At 35.2% G+C, this 26,906-nt stretch overlaps 1 protein-coding gene across 1 annotated transcript in view; it reads right to left on the reverse strand.

The window, feature by feature from the left end:
• Nucleotides 1-17,600: 17,600 nt before the first annotated feature.
• LOC106177109 (E3 ubiquitin-protein ligase SMURF2-like) overlaps nt 17,601-26,906 on the reverse strand; it is a 29,565-nt gene continuing 20,259 nt past the window's right edge. The window contains exons 9-18 of the mRNA XM_013559790.2: nt 26,363-26,530; nt 25,891-26,041; nt 24,722-24,825; nt 24,110-24,224; nt 23,478-23,656; nt 23,205-23,342; nt 22,799-22,919; nt 22,418-22,628; nt 20,129-20,213; nt 17,601-19,914 (exon numbers count right to left, since the gene is read on the reverse strand). Of these exons, the coding sequence (XP_013415244.2) occupies nt 19,815-19,914; nt 20,129-20,213; nt 22,418-22,628; nt 22,799-22,919; nt 23,205-23,342; nt 23,478-23,656; nt 24,110-24,224; nt 24,722-24,825; nt 25,891-26,041; nt 26,363-26,530 (1,372 nt within the window). The 3' untranslated portion in view covers nt 17,601-19,814. The remainder of the gene's footprint in view (nt 19,915-20,128; nt 20,214-22,417; nt 22,629-22,798; nt 22,920-23,204; nt 23,343-23,477; nt 23,657-24,109; nt 24,225-24,721; nt 24,826-25,890; nt 26,042-26,362; nt 26,531-26,906) is intronic.

The following is a 26,906-nucleotide window of genomic DNA, read 5'->3' on the forward strand; positions in this document are numbered from 1 at the left end:
CACTCTTGGATCCAACCTAAGGTTAGTAAATTTTATTTTAAGGGGGTAGTGGGATTGTTAATATGAAAAAATCTAATCTTGTTTTTCATTTCTTTTTACAGGACATAGAAGATGATGAGCGACCCCACCAGGACATGGACTTCACTCTTGGATGCAAGTTAAGGTTAGTAAATTTTATTTTATGGGGGTAGTGGGATTGTTAATTTGAAAAAATCTAATCTAGTTTTTCATTTACTATTACAGGACAAAGAAGATGATGAGCGACCCCACCCGGACATGGACTTCACTCTTGGATGCAAGTTAAGGTTAGTAAATTTTATTTTATGGGGGTAGTGGGATTGTTCATTTGAAAAATTCTAATCTAGTTTTTCATTTACTTTTACAGGACAAGGAAGATGATGAGCGACCCCACCCGGACATGGACTTCACTCTTGGATGCAAGTTAAGGTTAGTAAATTTTATTTTATGGGGGTAGTGGGATTGTTAATTTGAAAAAATCTAATCTAGTTTTTCATTTACTTTTACAGGACAAGGAAGATGATGAGCGACCCCATCCGGACATGGACTTCACTCTTGGATCCAAGTTAAGGTTAGTAAATTTTATATTTCTGGGGTGGTGGAATGGGTAAATTGAAAACATCTAATCTTGTTTTTCATTTCTATTTACCGGACATAGAACATGATGAGTGACCCCACCTGGACATGGACTTCACTCTTGGATCCTAGCTAAGGTTAGTAAATTTTATTTTAAGGGGGGAGTGGGATTGTTAATTTGAAAAAATCTAATCTAGTTTTTCATTTACTTTTACAGGACAAAGAAGATGATGAGCGACCCCACCCGGACATGGACTTCACTCTTGGATCTAAGCTAAGGTTGGTAAATTTTATTTTTCTTTGGTGGTAGGATGGTTAATTTGAAAATATCTTATCTTGTTTTTCATTTCTTTTTACAGGACAAAGAAGATGCTGAGTGACCCCACCCGGAACATGGACTTCACTCTTGGATCCAAACTAAGGTTAGTAAATTTTATTTTTTGGGGGGTAGTGGGATGGTTAAATTGAAAACATCTAATCTTGTTTTTCATTTATTTTTACAGGACAAAGAAGATGATGAGCGACCCCACCCGGACATGGACTTCACTCTTGGATCTAAGCTAAGGTTAGTAAATTTTACTTTTCTTTGGTGGTGGGATGGGTAATTTGAAAATATCTTATCTTGTTTTTCGTTTCTTTTTACAGGTCAAAGAAGATGATGAGCGACTCCACCCGGACATGGACTTCACTCTTGGATCCAAACTAAAGTTAGTAAATTTTATTTTTTTGTGGTGATGGGATGGGTAAATTGAAAATATCTAATCTAGTTTTTCATTTATTTTTATAGGACAAAGAAGATGATGACTGACCCCACACGGAACATGGACTTCACTCTTCGATCCAAGCTAAGGTTAGTAAATTTTATCTTTTTGTGGTGATGGGATGGGTAAATTGAATATATCTAATCTAGTTTTTCATTTCTTTTTACAGGACAAAGAAGATGATGAGTAATCCCACCCAGACATGGACTTCACCCTTGGATCCCAGCTAAGGTTAGTAAATTTTATTTTTCTTTGGTGGTGGAATGGGTAAATTGAATACATCTAATCTTGTTTTTCATTTCTTTTTACAGGACAAAGAAGATGATGAGCGACCCCACCCAGACATGGACTTCACTCTTGGATCCAAACTAAGGTTAGTAAATTTTATTTTTTTGTGGTGATGGGATGGGTAAATTGAAAAATCTAATCTATTTTTTCATTTATTTTTATAGGACAAAGAAGATGATGAGCGACCCCACCCGGACATAGACTTCACTCTTGGATCCAAGCTAAGGTTAGTAAATTTTATTTTTCTTTGGTGGTGGAATTGGTAAATTGTAAACATCTAATCTTGTTTTTCATTCCTTTTTACAGGACAAAGAAGATGATGAGCGATCCCACCAGGACATAGACTTCACTCTTGGATCCAAGTTAAGGTTAGTAAATTTTATATTTCTGGGGTGGTGGGATGGGTTAATTGAAAACATCTAATCTTGTTTTTCTATTCTTTTTACAGGACAAAGAAGATGATGAGCGATCCCACCCGACATGGACTTCACTCTTGGATCCAAACTAAGGTTAGTATATTTTATTTTTCTGGGGCGGTGGGATGTGTAAATTGAAAAAATCTTATCTAGTTTTTCATTTATTTTAACAGGACAAAGAAGATGATGAGTGACCCCACCCAGATAGGACTTCAATCTTGATTCCAAGCTAAGGTTAGTAAATTTTATTTTTTTTGGTGGTGGGATGGGTAAATTGAAAATATCTAACCTTTTTTTCATTTCTTTTTACAGGATAAAGAAGATGATGAGCAACCCCACCTGGACATGGACTTCACTCTTGGATCCAAGCTAAGGTTAGTAAATTTTATTTTTCTGGGGCAGTGGAATGGGTAAATTAAAAAAATCTAACCTTGTTTTTCTATTCTTTTTACAGGACAAAGAAGATGATGAGCGACCCCACCCGGACATGGACTTCACTCTTGGATCCAAGCTAAGGTTAGTAAATTTTATTTTTTGGGGGTAGTGGGATGATTAAATTGAAAAAATCTAATCTAGTTTTTCATTTATTTTTACAGGACAAAGAAGATGATGAGCGACCCCACCCGGATATGGACTTCACTCTTGGATCCAAACTAAAGTTAGTAAATTTTATTTTTTTGTGGTGGTGGAATGGGTAAATTGAATACATCTAATCTTGTTTTTCGTTTCTTTTTACAGGTCAAAGAATATGATGAGCGACTCCACCCTGACACGGACTTCACTCTTGGATCCAAACTAAGGTTAGTAAATTTTATTTTTTTGTGGTGATGGGATGGGTCAATTGAAAATATCTAATCTAGTTTTTCATTATTTTTTACAGGACAAAGAAGATGATGACTGACCCCACCCGGAACATGGACTTTACTCTTGGATCCAAGCTAAGGTTAGTAAATTTTATCTTTTTGTGGTGATGGGATGGGTAAATTGAATATATCTAATCTTGTTTTTCATTTCTTTTTACAGGACAAAGAAGATGATGAGCGACCCCACCCAGACATGGACTTCACTCTTGGATCCAAACTAAGGTTAGTAAATTTTATTTTTTTGTGGTGATGGGATGGGTAAATTGAAAAATCTAATCTAGTTTTTCATTTATTTTTATAGGACAAAGAAGATGATGAGCGACCCCACCCGGACATAGACTTTACTCTTGGATCCAAGCTAAGGTTAGTAAATTTTATTTTTCTTTGGTGGTGGAATTGGTAAATTGTAAACATCTAATCTTGTTTTTCATTCCTTTTTACAGGACAAAGAAGATGATGAGCGATCCCACCAGGACATAGACTTCACTCTTGGATCCAAGTTAAGGTTAGTAAATTTTATATTTCTGGGGTGGTGGGATGGGTTAATTGAAAACATCTAATCTTGTTTTTCTATTCTTTTTACAGGACAAAGAAGATGATGAGCGACCCCACCCGACATGGACTTCACTCTTGGATCCAAGCTAAGGTTAGTAAATTTTATTTTTCTTTGGTGGTAGGATGGGTAAATTGAAAACATCTAATCTTGTTTTTCATTTATTTTAACAGGACAAAGAAGATGATGAGTGACCCCACCCGGATAGGACTTCAATCTTGATTCCAAGCTAAGGTTAGTAAATTTTATTTTTTTTGGTGGTGGGATGGGTAAATTGAAAATATCTAACCTTTTTTTCATTTCTTTTTACAGGATAAAGAAGATGATGAGCAACCCCACCTGGACATGGACTTCACTCTTGGATCCAAGCTAAGGTTAGTAAATTTTATTTTTCTGGGGCAGTGGAATGGGTAAATTGAAAATATCTAACCTTGTTTTTCTATTCTTTTTACAGGACAAAGAAGATGATGAGCGACCCCACCCGGACATGGACTTCACTCTTGGATCCAAGCTAAGGTTAGTAAATTTTATTTTTTGGGGGTAGTGGGATGATTGAATTGAAAAAATCTAATCTAGTTTTTCATTTATTTTTACAGGAGAAAGAAGATGATGAGCGACCCCACCCGGACATGGACTTCACTCTTGGATCCAAACTAAAGTTAGTAAATTTTATTTTTTTGTGGTGGTGGAATGGGTAAATTGAATACATCTAATCTTGTTTTTCGTTTCCTTTTACAGGTCAAAGAATATAATGAGCGACTCCACCCTAACATGGACTTCACTCTTGGATCCAAACTAAGGTTAGTAAATTTTATTTTTTTGTGGTGATGGGATGGGTAAATTGAAAACATCTAATCTAGTTTTTCATTATTTTTTACAGGACAAAGAAGATGATGACTGACCCCACCCGGAACATGGACTTTACTCTTGGATCCAAGCTAAGGTTAGTAAATTTTATCTTTTTGTGGTGATGGGATGGGTAAATTGAATATATCTAATCTTGTTTTTCATTTATTTTTACAGGACAAAGAAGATGATGAGTGACCCCACCCAGACATGGACTTCACCCTTGGATCCCAGCTAAGGTTAGTAAATTTTATTTTTCTTTGGTGGTGGAATGGGTAAATTGAATACATCTAATCTTGTTTTTCATTTCTTTTTACAGGACAAAGAAGATGATGAGCGACCCCACTCAGACATGGACTTCACTCTTGGATCCAAACTAAGGTTAGTAAATTTTATTTTTTTGTGGTGATGGGATGGGTAAATTGAAAAATCAAATCTAGTTTTTCATTTATTTTTATAGGACAAAGAAGATGATGAGTGACCCCACCCGGATAGGACTTCAATCTTGGATCCAAGCTAAGGTTAGTAAATTTTATTTTTTTCGGTGGTGGGATGGGTAAATTGAAAATATCTAACCTTGTTTTTCATTTCTTTTTACAGGACAAAGAAGATGATGAGCAACCCCACCTGGACATGGATTTAACTCTTGGATCCAAGCTAAGGTTAGTAAATTTAATTTTTTTTGTGGTGGTGGGATGGGTAAATTGAAAATATCTAACCCTGTTTTTCATTACTTTTTACAGGACAAAGAAGATGATGAGCAACCCCACCCAGACATGGACTTCACTGTTGGATCCAAGCTAAGGTTAGTAAATTTTATTGTTTGGGGGTAGCGGGATGGTTAAATTGAAAAAATCTAATCTAGTTTTTCATTTATTTTTAAAGGACAGAGAAGATGATGAGCGACCCCACTCGGACATGGACTTCACTCTTGGATCCAAGCTTAGGTTAGTAAATTTTATTTTTCTTTGGTGATGGAATGGGTAAATTGTAAACATCTAATCTTGTTTTTCATGCCTTTTTACAGGACAAAGAAGATGATGAGCGACCCCACCAGGACATAGACTTCACTCTTGTATCCAAGTTAAGGTTAGTAAATTTTATATTTCTGGGGTGGTGGGATGGGTTAATTGAAAACATCTAATCTTGTTTGTCTATTCTTTTTACAGGACAAAGAAGATGATGAGCGACCCCACCCGGACATGGACTACACTCTTGGATCCAAGCTAAGGTTAGTAAATTTTATTTTTCTTTGGTGGTGGGATGGGTAATTTGAAAATATCTTATCTTGTTTTTCGTTTCTTTTTACAGGTCAAAGAAGATGATGAGCGACTCCACCCGGACATTGACTTCACTCTTGGATCCAAACTAAGGTTAGTAAATTTTTTTTTTGTGGTGATGGGATGGGTTAATTGAAAAAATCTAATCTAGTTTTTCATTACTTTTTACAGGACAAAGAAGATCATGACTGACCCCACCCGGAACATGGACTTCACTCTTGGATCCAAGCTAAGGTTAGTAAATTTTGTCTTTTTGTGGTGATGGGATGGGTAAATTTAAAATATCTAATCTTGTTTTTCATTTCTTTTTACAGGACAAAGAAGATGATGAGTGACCCCATCCAGACATGGACTTCACCCTTGGATCCCAGCTAAGGTAAGTAAATTTTATTTTTCTTTGGTGGTGGAATGGGTAAATTGAATACATTTAATCTTGTTTTTCATTTCTTTTTACAGGACAAAGAAGATGATGAGCGACCCCACCCAGACATGGACTTCACTCTTCGATCCAAACAAAGGTTAGTAAATTTTATTTTTTAGTGGTGATGGGATGGGTAAATTGAAAAATCTAATCTAGTTTTTCATTTATTTTTATAGGACAAAGAAGATGATGAGCGACCCCACCCGGACATAGACTTCACTCTTGGACTCAAGATAAGGTTAGTAAATTTTATTTTTCTTTTGTGGTAGGATGGGTAAATTGAAAAAATTTAATCTTATTTTTCATTTCTTTTTACAGGTCAAAGAAGATGATGAGCGACTCCACCCGGACATGGACTTCACTATTGGATCCAAACTAAGGTCAGTAAATTTTATATTTCTGGGGCGGTGGGATGTGTAAATTGAAAACATCTAATCTTGTTTTTCATTTCTTTTTACAGGACAAAGAAGATGATGAGTGACCCCACCCAGACATGGACTTCACCCTTGGATCCCAGCTAAGGTTAGTAAATTTTATTTTTCTTTGGTGGTGGAATGGGTAAATTGAAAACATCTAATCTTGTTTTTCATTTCTTTTTACAGGACAAAGAAGATGATGAGTGACCCCACCCAGACATGGACTTCACTCTTGGACCAAAGATAAAGTTAGTAAATTTTATTTTTCTTTGGTGGTAGGATGGGTAAATTGAAAAAATCTAATCTTATTTTTCGTTTCTTTTTACAGGACAAAGAAGATGATGAGCGACCCCACCAGGACATAGACTTCACTCTTGGATCCAAGTTAAGGTTATTAAATTTTATATTTCTGGGGTGGTGGGATGGGTTAATTGAAAACATCTCATCTTGTTTTTCTATTCTTTTTACAGGACAAAGAAGATGATGAGCGACCCCACTCGACATGGACTTCACTCTTGGATCCAAACTAAGGTTAGTAAAGTTTATTTTTCTGGGGCGGTGGGATGTGTAAATTGAAAAAATCTTATCTAGTTTTTCATTTATTTTTACAGGACAAAGAAGATGATGAGTAACCCCACCGGGATAGGAGTTCAATCTTGGATCCAAGCTAAGGTTAGTAAATTTTGTTTTTTTTTTATGGTGGGATGGGTAAATTGAAAATATCTAACCTTGTTTTTCATTTCTTTTTACAGGACAAAGAAGATGATGAGCAACCCCACCTGGACATGGACTTCACTCTTGGATCCAAGCTAAGGTTAGTAAATTTTATTTTTATGGGGCGGTGGAATGGGTAAATTGAAAATAGCTAACCTTGTTTTTCATTTCTTTTTACAGGACAAAGAAGATGATGAGCGACTCCACCCGGACATGGACTTCACTCTTGGATCCAAACTAAGGTTAGTAAATTTTATTTTTTTGTGGTGATGGGATGGGTTAATTGAAAAAATCTAATCTAGTTTTTCATTACTTTTTACAGGACAAAGAAGATGATGACTGACCCCACCTGGAACATGGACTTCACTCTTGGATCCAAGCTAAGGTTAGTAAATTTTATCTTTTTGTGGTGATGGGATGGGTAAATTGAATATATCTAATCTTGTTTTTCATTTCTTTTTACAGGACAAAGAAGATGATGAGTGACACCATCCAGACATGGACTTCACCTTTGGATCCCAGCTAAGGTTAGTAAATTTTATTTTTCTTTGGTGGTGAAATGGGTAAATTGAATACATCTAATCTTGTTTTTCATTTCTTTTTACGGGACAAAGAAGATGATGAGTGATCCCACCCAGACATGGACTTCACTCTTGGATCCAAGCTAAGGTTAGTAAATTTTATTTTTTGGGGGTAGTGGGATGGTTTAATTGAAAAAATCTAATTTAATTTTTTATTTATTTTTAAAGGACAAAGAAGATGAAGAGCGACCCCACCCGGACATGGACTTCACTCTTGGATCCAAGCTAAGGTTAGTAAATTTTGTTTTTTTTGGTGGTGGGATGGGTAAATTGAAAATATCTAACCTTGTTTTTCATTTCTTTTTACAGGACAAAGAAGATGATGAGCAACCCCACCTGGACATGGACTTCACTCTTGGATCCAAGCTAAGGTTAGTAAATTTTATTTTTATGGGGCGGTGGAATGGGTAAATTGAAAATAGCTAACTTTGTTTTTCATTTCTTTTTACAGGACAAAGAAGATGATGACTGACCCCACCCGGAACATGGACTTCACTCTTGGATCCAAGTTAAGGTTAGTAAATTTTATTTTTTGGGGGTAGTGGGATGATTAAATTGAAAAAATCTAATCTTGTTTTTCATTTATTTTTACAGGACAAAGAAGATGATGAGCGACCCCACCCGGACATGGACTTCACTCTTGGATCCAAGCTAAGGTTAGTAAATTTTATTTTTCTTTGGTGGTGGGATGGGTTAATTGAAAAAATCTAATCTAGTTTTTCATTACTTTTTACAGGACAAAGAAGATGATGAGCGACCCCACCCGGAACATGGACTTCACTCTTGGATCCAAGCTAAGGTTAGTAAATTTTATCTTTTTGTGGTGATGGGATGGGTAAATTGAAAATATCTAATCTTGTTTTTCATTTCTTTTTACAGGACAAATAAGATGATGAGTGACCCCATCCAGACATGGACTTCACCCTTGGATCCCAGCTAAGGTTAGTAAATTTTATTTTTCTTTGGTGGTGGAATAGGTAAATTGAATACATCTAATCTTGTTTTTCATTTCTTTTTACAGGACAAAGAAGATGATGAACAACCCCACCCAGACATGGACTTCACTTTTGGATCCAAACTAAGGTTAGTAAATTTTATTTTTTTGTGGTGATGGGATGGGTAAATTGAAAAATCTAATCTAGTTTTTCATTTATTTTTATAGGACAAAGAAGATGATGAGCGACCCCACCCGGACATAGACTTCACCCTTGGATCCAAGCTAAGGTTAGTAAATTTTATTTTTCTTTGGTGGTGGAATGGGTAAATTGTAAAGATCTAATCTTGTTTTTCATTTCTTTTTACAGGACAAAGAAGATGATGAGCGACCCCACCCGGACATAGACTTCACCCTTGGATCCAAGCTAACGTTAGTAAATTTTATTTTTTGGGGGTAGTGGGATGGTTAAATTGAAGAAATCTAATCTAATTTTTCATTTATTTTTAAAGGACAAAGAAGATGAAGAGCGACCCCACCCGGACATGGACTTCAGTCTTGGATCCAAACTAAGGTTAGTAAATTTTATTTTTTGGGGGGTGGTGAGAGGGGTAAATTGAAAAAATCTAACCTTGTATTTAATTTCTTTTTACAGGACAAAGAAGATGATGAGCGACCCCACCAGGACATAGACTTCACTCTTGGATGAAAGTTAAGGTTAGTAAATTTTATATTTCTGGGGTGGTGGGATGGGTTAATTGAAAACATCTAATCTTGTTTTTTTATTCTTTTTACAGGACAAAGAAGATGATGAGCGACCCCACCTAGACATGGACTTCACCCTTGGATCCAAGCTAAGGTTAGTAAATTTTATTTTTCTGGGGCGGTCTGATGTGTAAATTGAAAAAATCTTATCAAGTTTTTCATTTCTTTTTACAGGACAAAGAAGATGATGAGCAACCCCACCTGGACATGGACTTCACTCTTGGATCCAAGCTAAGGTTAGTAAATTTTATCTTTTTGGGGGTAGTGAGATGGTTAAATTGAAAAAATCTAATCTTGTTTTTCATTTATTTTTACAGGACAAAGAAGATGATGAGCGACCCCACCCGGACATGGACTTCACTCTTGGATTCAAGCTAAGGTTAGTAAATTTTATTTTTTTGTGGTGATGGGATGGGTAAATTGAAAAATCTAATCTAGTTTTTCATTTCTTTTTATAGGGCAAAGAAGATGATGAGCGAACCCACCCGGACATAGACTTCACTCTTGGATCCAAGTTAAGGTTAGTAAATTTCCTATTTCTTTGGTGGTGGAATGGGTAAATTGAAAAAATCTAATCTTGTTTTTCATTTCTTTTTACAGGACAAAGAAGATGATGAGCGACCCCACCCGGACATGGACTTCACTTTTGGATCCAAACTAAGGTTAGTAAATTTTATTTTTTTGTGGTGATGGGATGGGTAAATTGAAAAATCTAATCTAGTTTTTCATTTATTTTTATAGGACAAAGAAGATGATGAGCGACCCCACCCGGACATAGACTTCACCCTTGGATCCAAGCTAAGGTTAGTAAATTTTATTTTTCTTTGGTGGTGGAATGGGTAAATTGTAAAGATCTAATCTTGTTTTTCATTTCTTTTTACAGGACAAAGAAGATGATGAGCGACCCCACCCGGACATAGACTTCACCCTTGGATCCAAGCTAACGTTAGTAAATTTTATTTTTTGGGGGTAGTGGGATGGTTAAATTGAAGAAATCTAATCTAATTTTTCATTTATTTTTAAAGGACAAAGAAGATGAAGAGCGACCCCACCCGGACATGGACTTCAGTCTTGGATCCAAACTAAGGTTAGTAAATTTTATTGTTTGGGGGGTGGTGAGAGGGGTAAATTGAAAAAATCTAACCTTGTATTTAATTTCTTTTTACAGGACAAAGAAGATGATGAGCGACCCCACCAGGACATAGACTTCACTCTTGGATGAAAGTTAAGGTTAGTAAATTTTATATTTCTGGGGTGGTGGGATGGGTTAATTGAAAACATCTAATCTTGTTTTTTTATTCTTTTTACAGGACAAAGAAGATGATGAGCGACCCCACCTAGACATGGACTTCACCCTTGGATCCAAGCTAAGGTTAGTAAATTTTATTTTTCTGGGGCGGTCTGATGTGTAAATTGAAAAAATCTTATCAAGTTTTTCATTTCTTTTTACAGGACAAAGAAGATGATGAGCAACCCCACCTGGACATGGACTTCACTCTTGGATCCAAGCTAAGGTTAGTAAATTTTATCTTTTTGGGGGTAGTGAGATGGTTAAATTGAAAAAATCTAATCTTGTTTTTCATTTATTTTTACAGGACAAAGAAGATGATGAGCGACCCCACCCGGACATGGACTTCACTCTTGGATTCAAGCTAAGGTTAGTAAATTTTATTTTTTTGTGGTGATGGGATGGGTAAATTGAAAAATCTAATCTAGTTTTTCATTTCTTTTTATAGGGCAAAGAAGATGATGAGCGAACCCACCCGGACATAGACTTCACTCTTGGATCCAAGTTAAGGTTAGTAAATTTCCTATTTCTTTGGTGGTGGAATGGGTAAATTGAAAAAATCTAATCTTGTTTTTCATTTCTTTTTACAGGACAAAGAAGATGATGAGCGACCCCACCCGGACATGGACTTCACTCTTGGATCCAAACTAAGGTTAGTAAATTTTATTTTTTTGTGGTGATGGGATGGGTAAATTGAAAAATCTAATCTTGTTTTTCATTTATTTTTACAGGACAAAGAAGATGATGAGCGACCCCACCCGGACATAGACTTCACTCTTGGATCCAAGTTAAGGTTAGTAAATTTTATATTTCTGGGGTGGTGGAATGGGTAAATTGAAAACATCTAATCTTGTTTTTCATTTATTTTTATAGGGCAAAGAAGATGATGAGCGAACCCACCCGGACATAGACTTCACTCTTGGATCCAAGTTAAGGTTAGTAAATTTTATATTTCTGGGGTGGTGGAATGGGTAAATTGAAAACATCTAATCTTGTTTTTCATTTCTTTTTACAGGACAAAGAAGATGATGAGCGACCCCACCCAGACATGGACTTCACCCTTGGATCCAAACTAAGGTTAGTAAATTTTATTTTTCTGGGGGGTGGGATGTGTAAATTGAAAAAATCTAATCTTGTTTTTTGTTCCTTTTTACAGGACAAAGAAGATGATGAGCGACCCCACCAGGACATAGACTTCACTCTTGGATCCAAGTTAAGGTTAGTAAATTTAATATTTCTGGGGTGGTGGGATGGGTTAATTGAAAACATCTCATCTTGTTTTTCTATTCTTTTTACAGGACAAAGAAGATGATGAGCGACCCCACCCGACATGGACTTCACTCTTGGATCCAAACTAAGGTTAGTAAATTTTATTTTTCTGGGGCGGTGGGATGTGTAAATTGAAAAAATCTTATCTAGTTTTTCATTTATTTTTACAGGACAAAGAAGATGATGAGTGACCCCACCCGGATAGGACTTCAATCTTGGATCCAAGCTAAGGTTAGTAAATTTTATTTTTTTTGGTGGTGGGATGGGTAAATTGAAAAAATCTAATCTAATTTTTCATTTATTATTACAGGAGAAAGAAGATGATGAGCGACCCCACCCGGACATGGACTTCACTCTTGGACCGAAGCTAAGGTTAGTAAATTTTATATTTCTGGGGTGATGTGATGGGTAAATTGAAAAAATCTAATCTTGTTTTTCATTTTTTTTTTACAGGACAAAGAAGATGATGAGCGACCTCAACCGGACATAGACTTCACTCTTGGATCCAAGTTAAGGTTAGTAAATTTTATTTTTCTTTGGTGGTAGGATAGGTAAATTGAAAACATCTAATCTTGTTTTTCATTTCTTTTTACAGGACAAAGAAGATGATGAGCAACCCCACCGGACATGGACTTCACTCTTGGATCCACGCTAAGGTTAGTAAATTTGATTTTTTGGGGGTAGTGGGATGGTTAAATTGAAAAAATCTAAACTAATTTTTCATTTATTTTTACAAGACAAAGAAGATGATGAGCGACCCCACCCGGACATGGACTTCACTCTCGGATCCAAGCTAAGGTTAGTAAATCTTATTTTTGGGGGGTAGTGGGATGGTAAAATTGAAAAAATCTAATCTTGTTTTTTATTACATTTTACAGGACAAAGAAGATGATGAGCGATCCCATCCGGACATGGACTTCACTCTTGGATCCAAGCTAAGGTTAGTAAATTTTATTTTTTTGTGGTGGTGGGATGGGTAAATTGAAAACATCTAATCTTGTTTTTCATTTCTTTTTACAGGACAAAGAAGATGATGAGCGACCCCACCCGGACATGTACTTCACTCTTGGATCCAAGCTAAGGTTAGTAAATTTGATTTTTTGGGGGTAGTGGGATGGTTAAATTGAAAAAATCTAATCTAGTTTTTCATTTATTTTTACAGGACTAAGAAGATGATGAGCGACCCCACCCGGACATAGACTTCACTCTTGTATCCAAGCTAAGGTTATTAAATTTTATTTTTCTTTGGTGGTGGGATGGGTAAATTGAAAATATCTTATCTTGTTTTTTATTTCTTTTTACAGGACAAAGAAGATGATGAGCGACCCCACCCGGACATAGACCTCACTCTTGGATCCAAGTTAAGGTTTGTAAATTTTATATTTCTGGGGTGGTGGGATGGGTAAATTGAAAAAATCTAATCTTGTTTTTCTATTCTTTTTACAGGACAAAGAAGATGATGAGCGTCCCCACCCGGACATGGACTTCACTCTTGTATCCAAGCTAAGGTTAGTAAATTTTATTTTTTTGGGGTGGTGGGATGGGTTAATTGAAACAAGGCAGCAAAGCTGTCAAATGTACAGACAAAAAGCAGAAAATAAAAATGCAGAAAATAGGATACTGTTAATTCTGATGCACTTATGTATTATGCGTAACTGAATAGTCAACATCAAATTTTAATTCTGCACAACAGTGGATTAGGATTAAAGTAAAATGTGTAACAAGTATTAGACTGCATTCCCATACCTTTATCAATCTTACAGGATCAATCTAACTCCAAGGGGTTTCTCACTAAATTTCTTTCAGCTTAAGCGGCTTAGGATTCTGGCATGCCAGTTTCAGTAGGTGTCACAGACAGCTTAGCCACTTACATTGATTGCAATTTAGCAAGAATTCCCTTGGAGATAGATTGATCCAAAGTTAGCATGATAGGGTCTGGAAATGGCCCCTAAGGCCTCAGGCTGATAAGAGTTAAAGTTTATATTTTGGAAATGCCAGAATGAGAATAAGTGATTCAATAGAGCTGTTTTTCTAATTTGGGCTCTATGCCAATCCTAAGAATCATTCTTGTAAGTTAAAAAATACAGGAAATGTTACAAAGTAACAGTACAGGGCTCCTGGTGGATGAGTGATAAGTCACATCTTGAAAATGCCAGTTTGAAAAATTAAAAATTAAAAAAAGAAAAATTACAAAAATATTCCACTAAAGCTGCCATTCAGTCTAGTTGTATTACCATGATATGAATCATCTGACTTGAGTTTAAACAGTTTAAACAACTCACAGAAATATAATTTATTTTGTTTTAGCACAAAATGGCAGTCATAGCTATTATTCTGATATCTGAACTTGTCATCAGACCATGTGACCTCCATAGATAAACTCTGTAATAATCTCTTAAGAGATTATAACAAAAAAACTTTTTAGAAAAAAATCATTTTTTGCCAAAACAAACAGTTATTATCCCTTTTAACTGCAAAGTCAAGTTGCAAATATTGCACAACAGGTAGTATCAATAAAAGTGAACTGTTACATGCTCTTTGGAGTTATAAGTCCCACACTGAAAATGCCAATATGTGAAAGATAAATATTTCACAAAAATGTACAATAGAATAACATGGCCAATAAGATTACATTTTCAGGACCACATGTGAGAGTTCAAATTCACATAATGAAAATCCCAATATGTGAAAAATGATGACAGTACCTAAAATAATATTACACAATGCTTAAAGACATAAAAAGCAACACAACTGCTAATGTGGAAATACAGAAAATGTACAATGCTTCTGGTGGATGGGAGTTAAAAGTGACATCTTGAAGATGCTAGTGTTTGAAAAATAATTTTAAAAAAATGTAAAATAAAACATGCTATTCAAACTTTTAATCTAGCTGTATAACTATAAACATGATATGAATAACCTTATTGAATTTGAGAATAAGGCACTGTTATTCATCTTTAGCATTAATGTAAGCGTTACACAAAATTTTTCTTTTGTAAGCTTATTTTCAATATAAAACAACATTTACCTGCATAATTATCATCGATTCCTAATTATGTGACACAGTTAAGAGAGCTAAACCTATAGGACTTTACAAAGAAATCTCAACGTGTGTTATATGTAATCTCATTAAATGGCCACTTGAAAATTAATTAAGCAAATTACTCTATAACCCTGAATTTAGCTAGTGATGACCCAGGGGGCAATAACATACTGAGCGCTATCCATATACATTTATTGCACCATTTAGCACTCTACAGAACTGCATTGCTTCCAAAACAGAAAACAACCACACTGATTTTCCAACACAAGCTGCACTTCAGACCTATAAAACTTTTCTGTAAGTATGAGTATCATAAGTAACATGGTTTTCCCTTACTAGTAATCGCTATCCTGGCAGCAGTGTCCGAAATGGGGTTTTCTTCAACTTTCATGCAATTTAACATAATGCTTAACAGCATAATGACCATCAATTTATAATAATATAGTAACAGTATCATGGATATTCAGAAAACATAATTAGCAGTGGTCTTCAAGCCAACAGAAGTTCAAAGTCACATCTTGAAAATGTCCTTATGTGAAAATTTTAATTCTCACAAAAAACTATATAATTTCCAGAAAAGTTAATTGATAAAACAGGTTTTCCAACTGAAGCTACATTTTAGTCCTATGCAACTTTTCTGTAAGTTTGAGAAGAGTAAGTGACATGGTTTTCTTTAAATGGTCACTATGGAGGCAGTGACCAAAATAGGATTGTCTTCAATTTTGATGCAATTTAACATAATGCTTAACAGCATAATGACCATCAATTTTTTTATAAAAAAATAAAAGTATCATGGATATTCAGAAAATGTGATATAGGAAGGTCTTCAAGGCCATGGAAGTTCAGTCACACTTTCAAAATCCCAAAATGTAAACAAGAGACTTTATAGACCTTAATCTAATTAGTGATCACCCAAGGGACACTTTCATACTGACTGCCATCCATACAGTACCATCATATAGCACTCTATAGAACTGCATTGCTTACAAAACAGAAAACAATCACACTGATTTTCCAACACAAGCTGCACTTTTCAGTAAGTACCATGGTTTTGTGTCCAAAATATTTTTTTTCCATTTTGATGCAATATTATATAATGCTTAACAGCATAATGACCATCAATGTTTAATAATAAAATAAAAGTATTATGGATATTCAGAAAATGTGATATGGGAAGGTCTTCAAGGCCGTGGAAGTTCAGAGTCACACTTTCAAAATGCCAAAATGTAAACAAGAGATAACTGTACTGAATTGATTTTCTTACCATTTTCAGCACCTTTTTTTACATAAAACAAAATAATCAATTTACTGTCATTTTTAAATGATCAACTAAAAAAAATTGTTGACATAAGAAAAATATCAATGGAACAATTTTAAATGTCCAATTTGCTCCATTCTGAGATTCTGAACATAGTGAATGATTGAATGTGACAAACTGTAAAGATATCATTTTTTCCCATTTTTGACACTTTATTACACAATACACAATAACAGGTTTACCATCATTTTTAAATAATCAACTAACATGTCAAAAGAAAAACTTTACATATCTAATTAGTTCAAAAATGAGACTGTTAACATGCCTGAGAATTAAATTTGAGGAAAAAACATATACAAAAAAAGGCATAACTTCACCAAAATGTACCTGATCAAGCTTATTTTTAAAAATTAATCTGTATTTCAGTAACATTGATCACTCCTGTGAATTTCAAGACAATTGGCCAATCAATTTTCCTTAAAATGTGTTATAGGTGTTGCATATATGCTGAAAAAAGTGAAAAAAAAAAACAGCAATCTTTTATAAAAATGGCAAGATCATGCCAATTTTCTAACTTGACCTGCATATTATGGATATTCATCAGTTCTGTAAGTTTCAATCCAAAAGGAAAAATGATTTTCCAGTTATCATGTTATCAGTGTTGCATAAATGCTGAAAAAACTGAAAAAACAGCATAACTTTTATAAAAAATGGCCCGATCATCCGGATTTTCGAACTTGGCCTGCGTATTTTGACTATTCATCAGTTCTAGAAGTTTCAAGCCAAAAAGTAAAATGGTTTTCCACATATCGTGTTAGCGGTAAAAGTGCACAATGACGGCAATAGCGACGACAGATGCAGGTGACGGCTAATGTACACATCTGTGTCTGTACATAAAAATCTTTCACATTAGTTCTTCAATCAACCAATTGAGCAACCTTTTTTTTTTTTTGTAACTGCTTCAATTTCTTTCAAGAATCCAAGTGCATTTTCTGGCTTTAAATCTGAGAATAAACAGTAAATTTTTTCAGTAAATAGCTAGAACTGAAACTGTTAACCTCCAATATTCCAATGTCCACCTAAAGTATTTTCAGTAGGGCATGTGGCTATCCAGTGGAGAAGCCTCCATCCAAGAGATGTGTACTTGCCCCCCACCCCCCCAAATTAATGACAATGCTTTAGATAGACATTTAAATATTTCATGTACACAACTTCACATCGTGATGTTGAAGTTACCATTTTATTCCAAGCTGATGAAATTTTCTGACTTCAAACCCAAATCGTGAACTTGGATATACACAAAACAAGAATAACTTTTTTCTGTTTTATTTATTCACTGACCATGAATAATTTCACCTGCTTTCTGTACAGATACTAATGTGACAAAAGAAAAAATGGCAAGGAACCACTGTAACTGTGGTTTGCCTTACCTACGCTCAATATGCTACATTTATACTGAATACAGCAATATACAAAGCAATTCATTTTGTTCTACTATCTACCAACCTAACTAACCTCTTACTAGAAGGGTGCTGACAAATCCTACACAAGACTGACCAGACTTAAAATTACAATACTGTACAAAAGTAGACAGACAGCTGATATCAAACCATGAAGTTGTTGTGTATTATAATAGCTTAGCTTTTTCATTTGCATAGCTAGTGCTCTGGATTTTAACCTCATAAACTTCTGGATGCACTGATCAAAGATCAACAATGATAATTGGAACAATGATGTTCATGACACACTGTAACAGATTTTATCCTAAAGTTAACATGTAACACTGTAACGATGTTTAATATTGCCAAGTGGTGGCTATACTGGCAAGACATTACCATAAACTTGATAAAAATGTATGAACATTTCATATTCATTTAAATCTATCTCTTACTCAACAGCTGATATTAATGGATACTTCAGATTGAGCAATGTTTGATGTTTGAGGCAAAGAACAGCGGTGCAATATATATAAAGAAAATATATTGTTATATTCTTACATATTTTCTAAAAATGGTTTGCACCAGTATTATAAGATACTTCTTACAAAATCAATATCTATTTGACGCAACATCCTTAATTCCAGGATAGCAATAATCAAGAAATTTGTCTAGGAGTGTGAAACTTTAAAAAAATCAAAATAGTTTGACATGATTCAACAAATAACATTTTTACTGTTTTGACTACATTACATATCCTCAGCCATTGCCAATAATCCAGGTATTAAAAATCACAAATCCTAATGTCTTAATAAAATGTAACAGGTAACCATCTGATGAAAATCCTTTTTCAGCATGCAGATTATTCATCTCCAATCTTTCCAAGATCCAGAGCTTTGCAACCTATAGCTTCTAGCCAACAGTAAATAAAATACACTGGGCCTCCAAGTTCAAACAGCCTACTTCACAAAATGATAAAAAATTCACAATATTCAACAGCACCTTGGAAAACAGTACATCTAGCTCAAGGCTGAAGACCAACATATACTTCTCCATCACATTGCATTGCTTTAGTTGCAGCATGCAGAGAAGGGGAGGGGGTGGGGGGAGGGGGTGGGGGGTGGGGGTGAGAGGCAGCTTTTCTTGTGCTCAATCCAAATGTGCAAACTTAACCTGCACAATGATGATGACGACGATAATGATGACGATGATGGTGAAGACGATATCAACCATATGACTGGTGACATTCTGTTCAAGTAGGCACCAATTTACTGGACTCGAACAATGTACAAAAGTATAATGATAAGTATATGCCTCTGTATGCTACATTTTTTTCCCTAGGATTAATCAAAATAACCCTATGGCAGATGATTTATTAAACTGTCCATTTCTTATATTAAGATGTTATTCAACCCTTGACTGAAAATAAGTCAACTGCGAGAGCAGTGGGCAGTGTAAACAGACAGGTGTCATCCCAAGTCTCTCCACTGTGTATGAAAATATATCAAAGAAAGATGCCGCTAAAAGTCCTTTTCATCATCAGATCCCCTAATTATGAAGTCACTAACTGTTCAACATATAGGTCGAGAAAGCACTGCATTCAGGCTGACATTGCTAAGCATTTAGCTTCTGAGCACAACCTTTTTAATACAAACTATGGGAAGGGGATTGAGAAAAATATTCGAGCAAGACAACAAAAGATTTGACATCTGTGCACTGGCATTGTGAAACAAGTGGTCGCTCTCACCACTTGTGTGTATGTGAGTGAGGTACATGTAAACATCCACTTCTTCCTCCTCCTCCGCCTGTGTTATCCTCCCCCTTTGCTTGCAATACTACGATTTCATTGCCACAGCATATCACGACATCACACCTCTACATAGTTGTTGTCACTGAAGCATACCGGAAGTATTGTCAAAACAATATGCCTTTCTCACTGCCAAAACATCAACAAAATGGGTAGTATCTCGTGATGCCCGTCACACGTCAATCCTTCCTCTAACAAGTGTGACCGTCTAGTAGGGTGCCAATACATCATGTGACAGGGGAAGATATGCAAGACAGACCCTCAATATCTTCTTGCTCTTATCATTCTACAGCAAAGCCACATGTTTCCTCCACAGCACAAGTCAATTTTTCTAGCAGTTTCTCATAGTTCTCATACGGAGGGATGTCTATCCTATTGAAACTGTAAAGAAGAAAATTTAATGTCATTATGGTTTTCAAAAACATAACACAATTCTCGCAATTCTCAGGCAATAAAATTCCGATTTGAACACTTTGTTATGGCAGCACAACTACTATCATTACAGAGTTCTGTGCTTGGTGCAAGCACAACTCAACAAATAATTGCATTATGGAAATATTTCATTACAGGAAACACTCTAGTATTATCATCCTACCATGTGTGAGCTTTAGGTAAGTTGTCTGTGTTGGTATCCACCAAATGAATGGTAAACAACCTGGGACCAGAGGCACCTGTGGAACCTGTGGAAATATAACCAGTTTCAATAAATTAAATTTGACATTTTTTTTTTTAAATATATATGTGTATAACTGATGCTAATAAAACAAGGCAGCAAAGCTGTCAAATGTACAGACAAAAAGCAGGAAATAACAAAATAGGCTACTGTCAATTCTGATGCAAAAGTACATTATGTTAAACTGCAAATTCAACATCAAATTTTAATTATGCTCAACAGGTAATACCAATTTAAGTAAAATGTGAAACAAGCATAAGGCTTCAGGCCCATGGGAGTTCAAGTTCACACTTTGAAAATGTAAAACTTCCAGAAAAAGAAGTCAATTAGACTGCTTTTCCAACTCAGGCTGCATTTTAGTCCTGTATTTCTTTTTTGAAAGTTTGGCAATCATAAGTAACATGGTTTTCCCATAATGGTCATCATGGCAGCAGCACCCAAAATTGTGTTTTCTTCTATTCTGATGCAATATTACATAATGGTTAACAGCAAAATGACAATCAATTTTTAATAACAAAATATATGTATCATGGATTTTCAGAAAATGTGACTAGCCTGGGTCTTCAAGCCTGTGGAACTTCAAAGTCACACCTTGAAAATGCCAATATGTGAAAAATTAAATTTTCACAAAAAAACTGTTTATCTGGCAGATTGCATTGCCTACTGAAGCTGTATTTTAGTCCCATGTTTCTTTCCTGTAAGTTTGAGAACAGTGAGTGACATGGTTTTTCTTAAAAGGTAATCATGGGAGCAGTGCCCAAAATAGTTTTTTTTTCAAATTTTGATGCAATATTACATAATGTTTAACAGCATAATGACCATCAATTTTTAATAATAAAATATTAGTATCATGGATATTCAGAAAATGTTCCTAGCAAAGGTCTTCAGGCCCATGGAACTTCAAAGTCACAACTTGAAAATGCCGAAATGTAAACAAGACAGCACTGTTCTGAAATGTTTTTTCCCCCATTTTTAACAATTTTTAACATAAAACAAAATTAACAGTTTACTGCCATTTTTATATGATCAACTAAGAAAATTGATGTGATGAGAAAAATATCAATAGAGCAGTGTTAAATGTCCAATTTCTTCCATTCTGAGATTCTGAACATAGTGAATGATTGAATCTGACAAATTGCAATGATATGAGTTTATTTCCATTTTTGAAACTTTATTACACAATACACGATAACATGTTTACCATCATTTTTACAAAATCAACTAACAATGTTGTAAAGATGCAGGAAATGTCAAACAAACACTTTCACGTATCTTATTAGTTTAATAATGAGACTGTTAACATGCCTAAAAATTGAATCTGAGGAAATGTGAAAAAACAGCATACCTTCTAAAATAATGGCACGATTATGCTGATTTACGAACTCAGCCTGCATTTTAGTAAAATTGACCACTCCTGTGACTTTCATGACAATTAGCCCATCTGTTTTTCTTATATTGTGTTTACAGTGTTGCATATATGCTGAAAAGTGTAAAAAACAGCATAACTAGTAAAATAGTGGCCCGATCATGCCGATTTTCGAACTTGACCTGCGTTTTAGTAAGATTGATTACTCCTGTGAGTTTCATGACAACAGGTCTATCGGTTTTCCTTGAAATGTGTTAACAGTGTTGCATATATGCTAAAAAGTGAAAAAACAGCATAAATCCTACAATAATGGCTCGATCATGCTGATTTTCGAACTTGACCTGCGTTTTATGAATATTAGTCAGCTCTGTAAATATAAAGCCAAAAAGTAAAACTGTCTTCCACTTATGGTGTTAACGCTGAAAGTGCACGGCGACAGCGACGGCGACGGCGACGACAGACGCAGGTGATGGCAATATGTACAGACACATCTGTGTCTGTACATAAAAAGGTAAAAGAGTAAGGGAGTAAATATTAAGTAACTTTACATAAAAATATAATTTGAGTTATTAAACACCTCAAGGGTGGAATGTATTGCAGTTCTGGTTTAGTATACCAAGCGTTACCATAGTTCTAGTGCAGTATTTAAAGAACAATATATTTTAAGGTCGTCATTGTAAAATTATACTCGTGCCAAAATACGTAAAAAACAAATCAACAATAATCATTTTAAGGACCATATCTGACATTCACATAAAATAAATGAGCATTTGGTTTTTATTGATAAGCCATTTGGTGAGACAACAACCAAGTGGTTATAAATAAATGAACATCAAGACCCCTACCAAGCAGTCCTTGTAAAGCTTTGAAGCCTTGGAGAGGCACTCTTGAACTGCCAGTGACAAATTGCAGGAGTCTTGCCCTTTTCTCTTCATCAAATTCATCAGCAGCCCTCCAGAACCACTTGACTATTGGGGTATCTGGGGTGCAGTGTTTTAGCCGTGTATGGAGTTTCCAGTCTTCTAAGTCTATTTTTCCCAGCCCACTAATCATAAGCTGTAAGAACACAACAAGTTTTTGTTGTTAAAATTCAACAAGACCTCTTATCTAATCTTTCCTTGACGTTACAACTTAATGCTGGACTGATTCTTTTCTACGCCCCTTGTTTATAGATTTGTTTAAAACAGTGTAAAACTAATGTAAAGATGACCTGGGTCATCTCCTACCTCTAGTTCCCTATCATCAAAAGGCTTGAGTAAATGCTGTGGTATGAGTTCATTGAAGCCTTTTTGTAAAGCTAAAAACTGAGCCTCAATTCCTCTCATAAACCGCCAGTTCACATATAACCTGAAGAAGAATAAACTCGGATTAAATCCCCAATTCAAAATATGATAAATGCCATCAATAAATTATTTTCAAAAATATGTCAATAATTTCAATTGTTATATAATACTGGACACCATGTTAATGTATATTAAAAAGGTCTGAAAATTCAATAAAACGTGCCATCATTACCCATAAAAAACATCTTGCACGTTATATCATGAGTAAAAGGAATACAATTCTGTTCTAAAAAGGTCATTGTTTTTTAAGTAAAGACTTCTCACGCGGTATAAAGAAAGTATTTCCTACCTGACATATTCCCTTTTATTTTCTTCTGTAACTGGAATATCCTTCCCCTCTGGCTTCAGGTCATGGACCTGGATCTCACCAAAGGCATTGTGCTCTACACTAAATGAATTATGGATAACTTCTGTGATGTCATTTTCTCTGAAAAAGAAATGATATGAAATGTGAGCTGTGCAATTCTCTCAAATTACACCCTAATCAACTCCAGGGAATGTATGAAATGCAATTAATACAATTGTGTTTGAAAATCTTATCCTATCTGAAATCTGAACTTACAACATCCAACAAAGACTCCTGTGTAGTTCAGGATCCACTGTCTCCAAGTCTTCTAATGTGATTGGCTTTCCTAGGAGCTGCTTGTAGAATGGAAGAGTGAAACCTCCATCTAAGTAGTGGCCATGGTAGATGGCCATTCCTATGATACGACCCACAAAATGGAAGTAGGACAAATGCTCCTGGAAATTTTAGGAATTGAGGTTTAATAAGTGAAATTATTACTCAATATAAAATGGATAACTGGGGTAAATATACATACATGTATCACTTGCCACTGAAGTGAGAAATACCAAAAATTAACTTCCAATGCTTTCATTTCTTCTCTGATATTATGTCAATCATTCCTTACATTCTACAATCTAAGTGTATAATCCCAAGGTGCATATAACCTGGCCTAGAGGTCATCCTCACCATGCATGTCTGTCAGTAACGAAAGATCAGACTCTTGGTTTGCATCGGCTTACACCTCAATCAATTACGCAGGGCCTCATCTTTTTACATAGAAGACGTACATCTGTTACCTCCTGGCTGCCCTGATTGATTCCAAAAGTCTGAGAATCAATCCCCAGGGGGTGATTACTAAGATTGCCCAACTTATGACTGCTGGGCCATGTAATGCAAGCTGTACTCACCGGATTAACTCCCGAATCTGCATTAATCTGCAGTGTGTAAATGTCTTCTCTTGAGTATTGGAAAAGGCCATAATAAGGGTTGAGCATTTCATGGGAAAGGAGGTACAGCCACTCCCTGGAATTCGACAGAAAGAACAGACACCCATCAATCACAGCAAGAGCTTCTAGCTAGGGGGAGATTCCACGTAATGAAGAATCAATACTTGGCAGACATGTTATGTGCAGTATGATTTATAGGAAGTAAAGTGGAAGCTTGCTGGTGTTTGAACAGTGAGATAATGGCCAGGGTATTTGTATTGTAACTCTGCACTATTTGGATTGTTACATTGACTGCATCTGTGCTGAGAGTTAAATGAAATATAATATGACAAAGCTTATGTTGTATCCAAATGTATGAAAATTAAGGACATCAAGGTGTTGCTATTATAAACAAATTTATTACAGCAATACGCTTACAGGTATACAACACCTCATCCTTTTAAAAATCTCAGTGAAGGTTTTATATAGCTTAAACTTTTCTTTTGTTTATCAAATAGAATAACATAAAAACCTTGAACCTAAAGGATGAAACCAGTAACTAACTTCTAGCAATAATTAACAATGTTTCCTTACCTGGCCACACCCCCATAGTCTAGACCCTCTTCACCGCGAAACTTAACCATAAGTCTCTTTTTCAAATCTTTGGGTCGCATTTTCATCACTTGTCGGTAGGACTCCTGCAAAGTAATAATAATAATAATAATAATAATAATAATAATAATAATTTGGACAAGATTTTAGATTAAAATCCTAAAAGCATAGTCAAATACAGCATCTAAAACTACAGATTATCCACAACATAGGCAAAAGAGATCTTACAAATAACTCCTGTCAAAAACACACACTTCATTTAAGCACACAAAATTTACTTCCATAATGTCATTCTGTTACATAACTTTTTTTATTCATTTCTGAATGAACTTTCTGATACATTAAGACAATCTTTTTCTGAAAGAGTAGAAGGCACTACTTTGATACATTCATAAGCACCTTCATTTACATGAGAAATACCTCATATACTATGTGACCCTGTGCAAATATTATTCAGCACAGTTGTCTTAATGGGCCCTAAGATCAGTGATCCACACTCAAATATTTGGCTTATGGGCTAAACAAGTCTTACTAACGACTCCAAGAATCATTACCCTTCAGTCTTGACTTAAGTTATTGTTGGCAATGTTGGATGTTTTTGGAATGTGGACCACAGTGATCATGTTATAAACACTTGGGGTGCTCTGAAAACCATAAACCTCTTTAGGAAAAAAGCCCCTAGCTTGTTAATAGTCAAATACTTTTCCTTTGTTAAAACATATGGCTGGTTTTCATATTCTGAGCGTATTCCATGAAGGTAAATATTTTCACTGCGAGCATCTGCATGTAAGTGATGAATCACTACAATTAAATTACACAAACAAAATGAAAATTTCCTAGGCCAGTTGTAGGTTGGTTGCATAACTTTAAAATTTCATGTTATCTATCTCAAATACAACCTCATTCAAACTCATTTCATATGGTAATACAAGGGGACAAAGAGTAATAAATTTAGCATTATGACAAGTCTGTATCATAATTCCATTTTGGAAGCAGCAAGGCACTTGAGTGTAGACAGCAGCTACCCATGATAATTCACTACAATTAAATTACACAAACAAAATGAAAAAATTTTGAAGGTCCAGGATGCTTTAAAATTACTGCATAAATCACATCCAACTGTGCTGTTGATAGTAGTAGTAGACCAGTACCTCAAATATTTCCTCTCTGGAGACCTCCACCCGACAATGTCCTGTCTGAGGTTGGGTCTGCTGAAGTTCTTGTCTTAAAATTTTCAGTTTATGTACAAGGTCCCTTTTATATTTAGGTACTGGTGATTCGTTTTCTTTGTTATTATTTTGTCTGGAAGAAAACACAAAAGAGCACTAGACACCAAAAAACATTTAGATGAACCAAATACTTGAATAAACAATCAGAAAAGGAATACATAAAAAAACTGAAACTTATGTTTGACCAAGAAATCTACCTAATTAAAACCTTGGCAAACAGCCATCTGTAATTGACACATATTGCTACAGTAACAGAACTTTACTATCCTCAAAACTTTAAACATTCCCATAGAATAACCCACTATTACCACAGAATTAAGGATGGTTACAAATTTAAGTACTTAACAAAATAGTCCACTGTTACAACACAATCAACAACCCTTTTTCAACTTACATCCTCTGCTGAATGGCAGCTAGATTTTGTGATATCCTGGGATCTGTGAACTGAGTTGTCCTGTTATTATGATCTACATAGTAGACCCTCCCATTGGCAGTATTCCTCAGCTCCCAGCCTGGGGGAAGTGGACCTAGCTCCTCCTCTGTTAGCTGTGTGGGGAGATCCCTAGAAAAAAAGAAACATCCATATAGCAAAATTTGTTAATGACAAATGCAATTTTCCAGTGTACTTATTTTCCTTTTCTTTGAACATATGCTTTTGAAAATTCTTGATATTTTTTTCAGTTAATTTTTTTTGTCTATCAGATGAAACCCACAAATTGTGATTAAATTACTTTAATTACCAACTAGAAAACACTTCAAAACCCATCCCTGCATTAAGTCTAGGTTATTCTTCAGTCTGGCTCTGTTTACTGGATTCTCTTACATAGTGTGAATCATCTACACCAAATGAACTGGTGTCAGGCAGTGCTGCCAAGATTAGGGTATTTATTTTGTTATTTATGTTATTCTCTCTTTCTAATAGGGTCTTGAGTAGAAAA

This window comes from Lingula anatina, chromosome 2 (genome assembly GCF_051362555.1).
Source record: "Lingula anatina isolate TDL-2025a chromosome 2, LinAna3.0, whole genome shotgun sequence".
NCBI lineage: Eukaryota > Metazoa > Brachiopoda > Lingulata > Lingulida > Lingulidae > Lingula > Lingula anatina.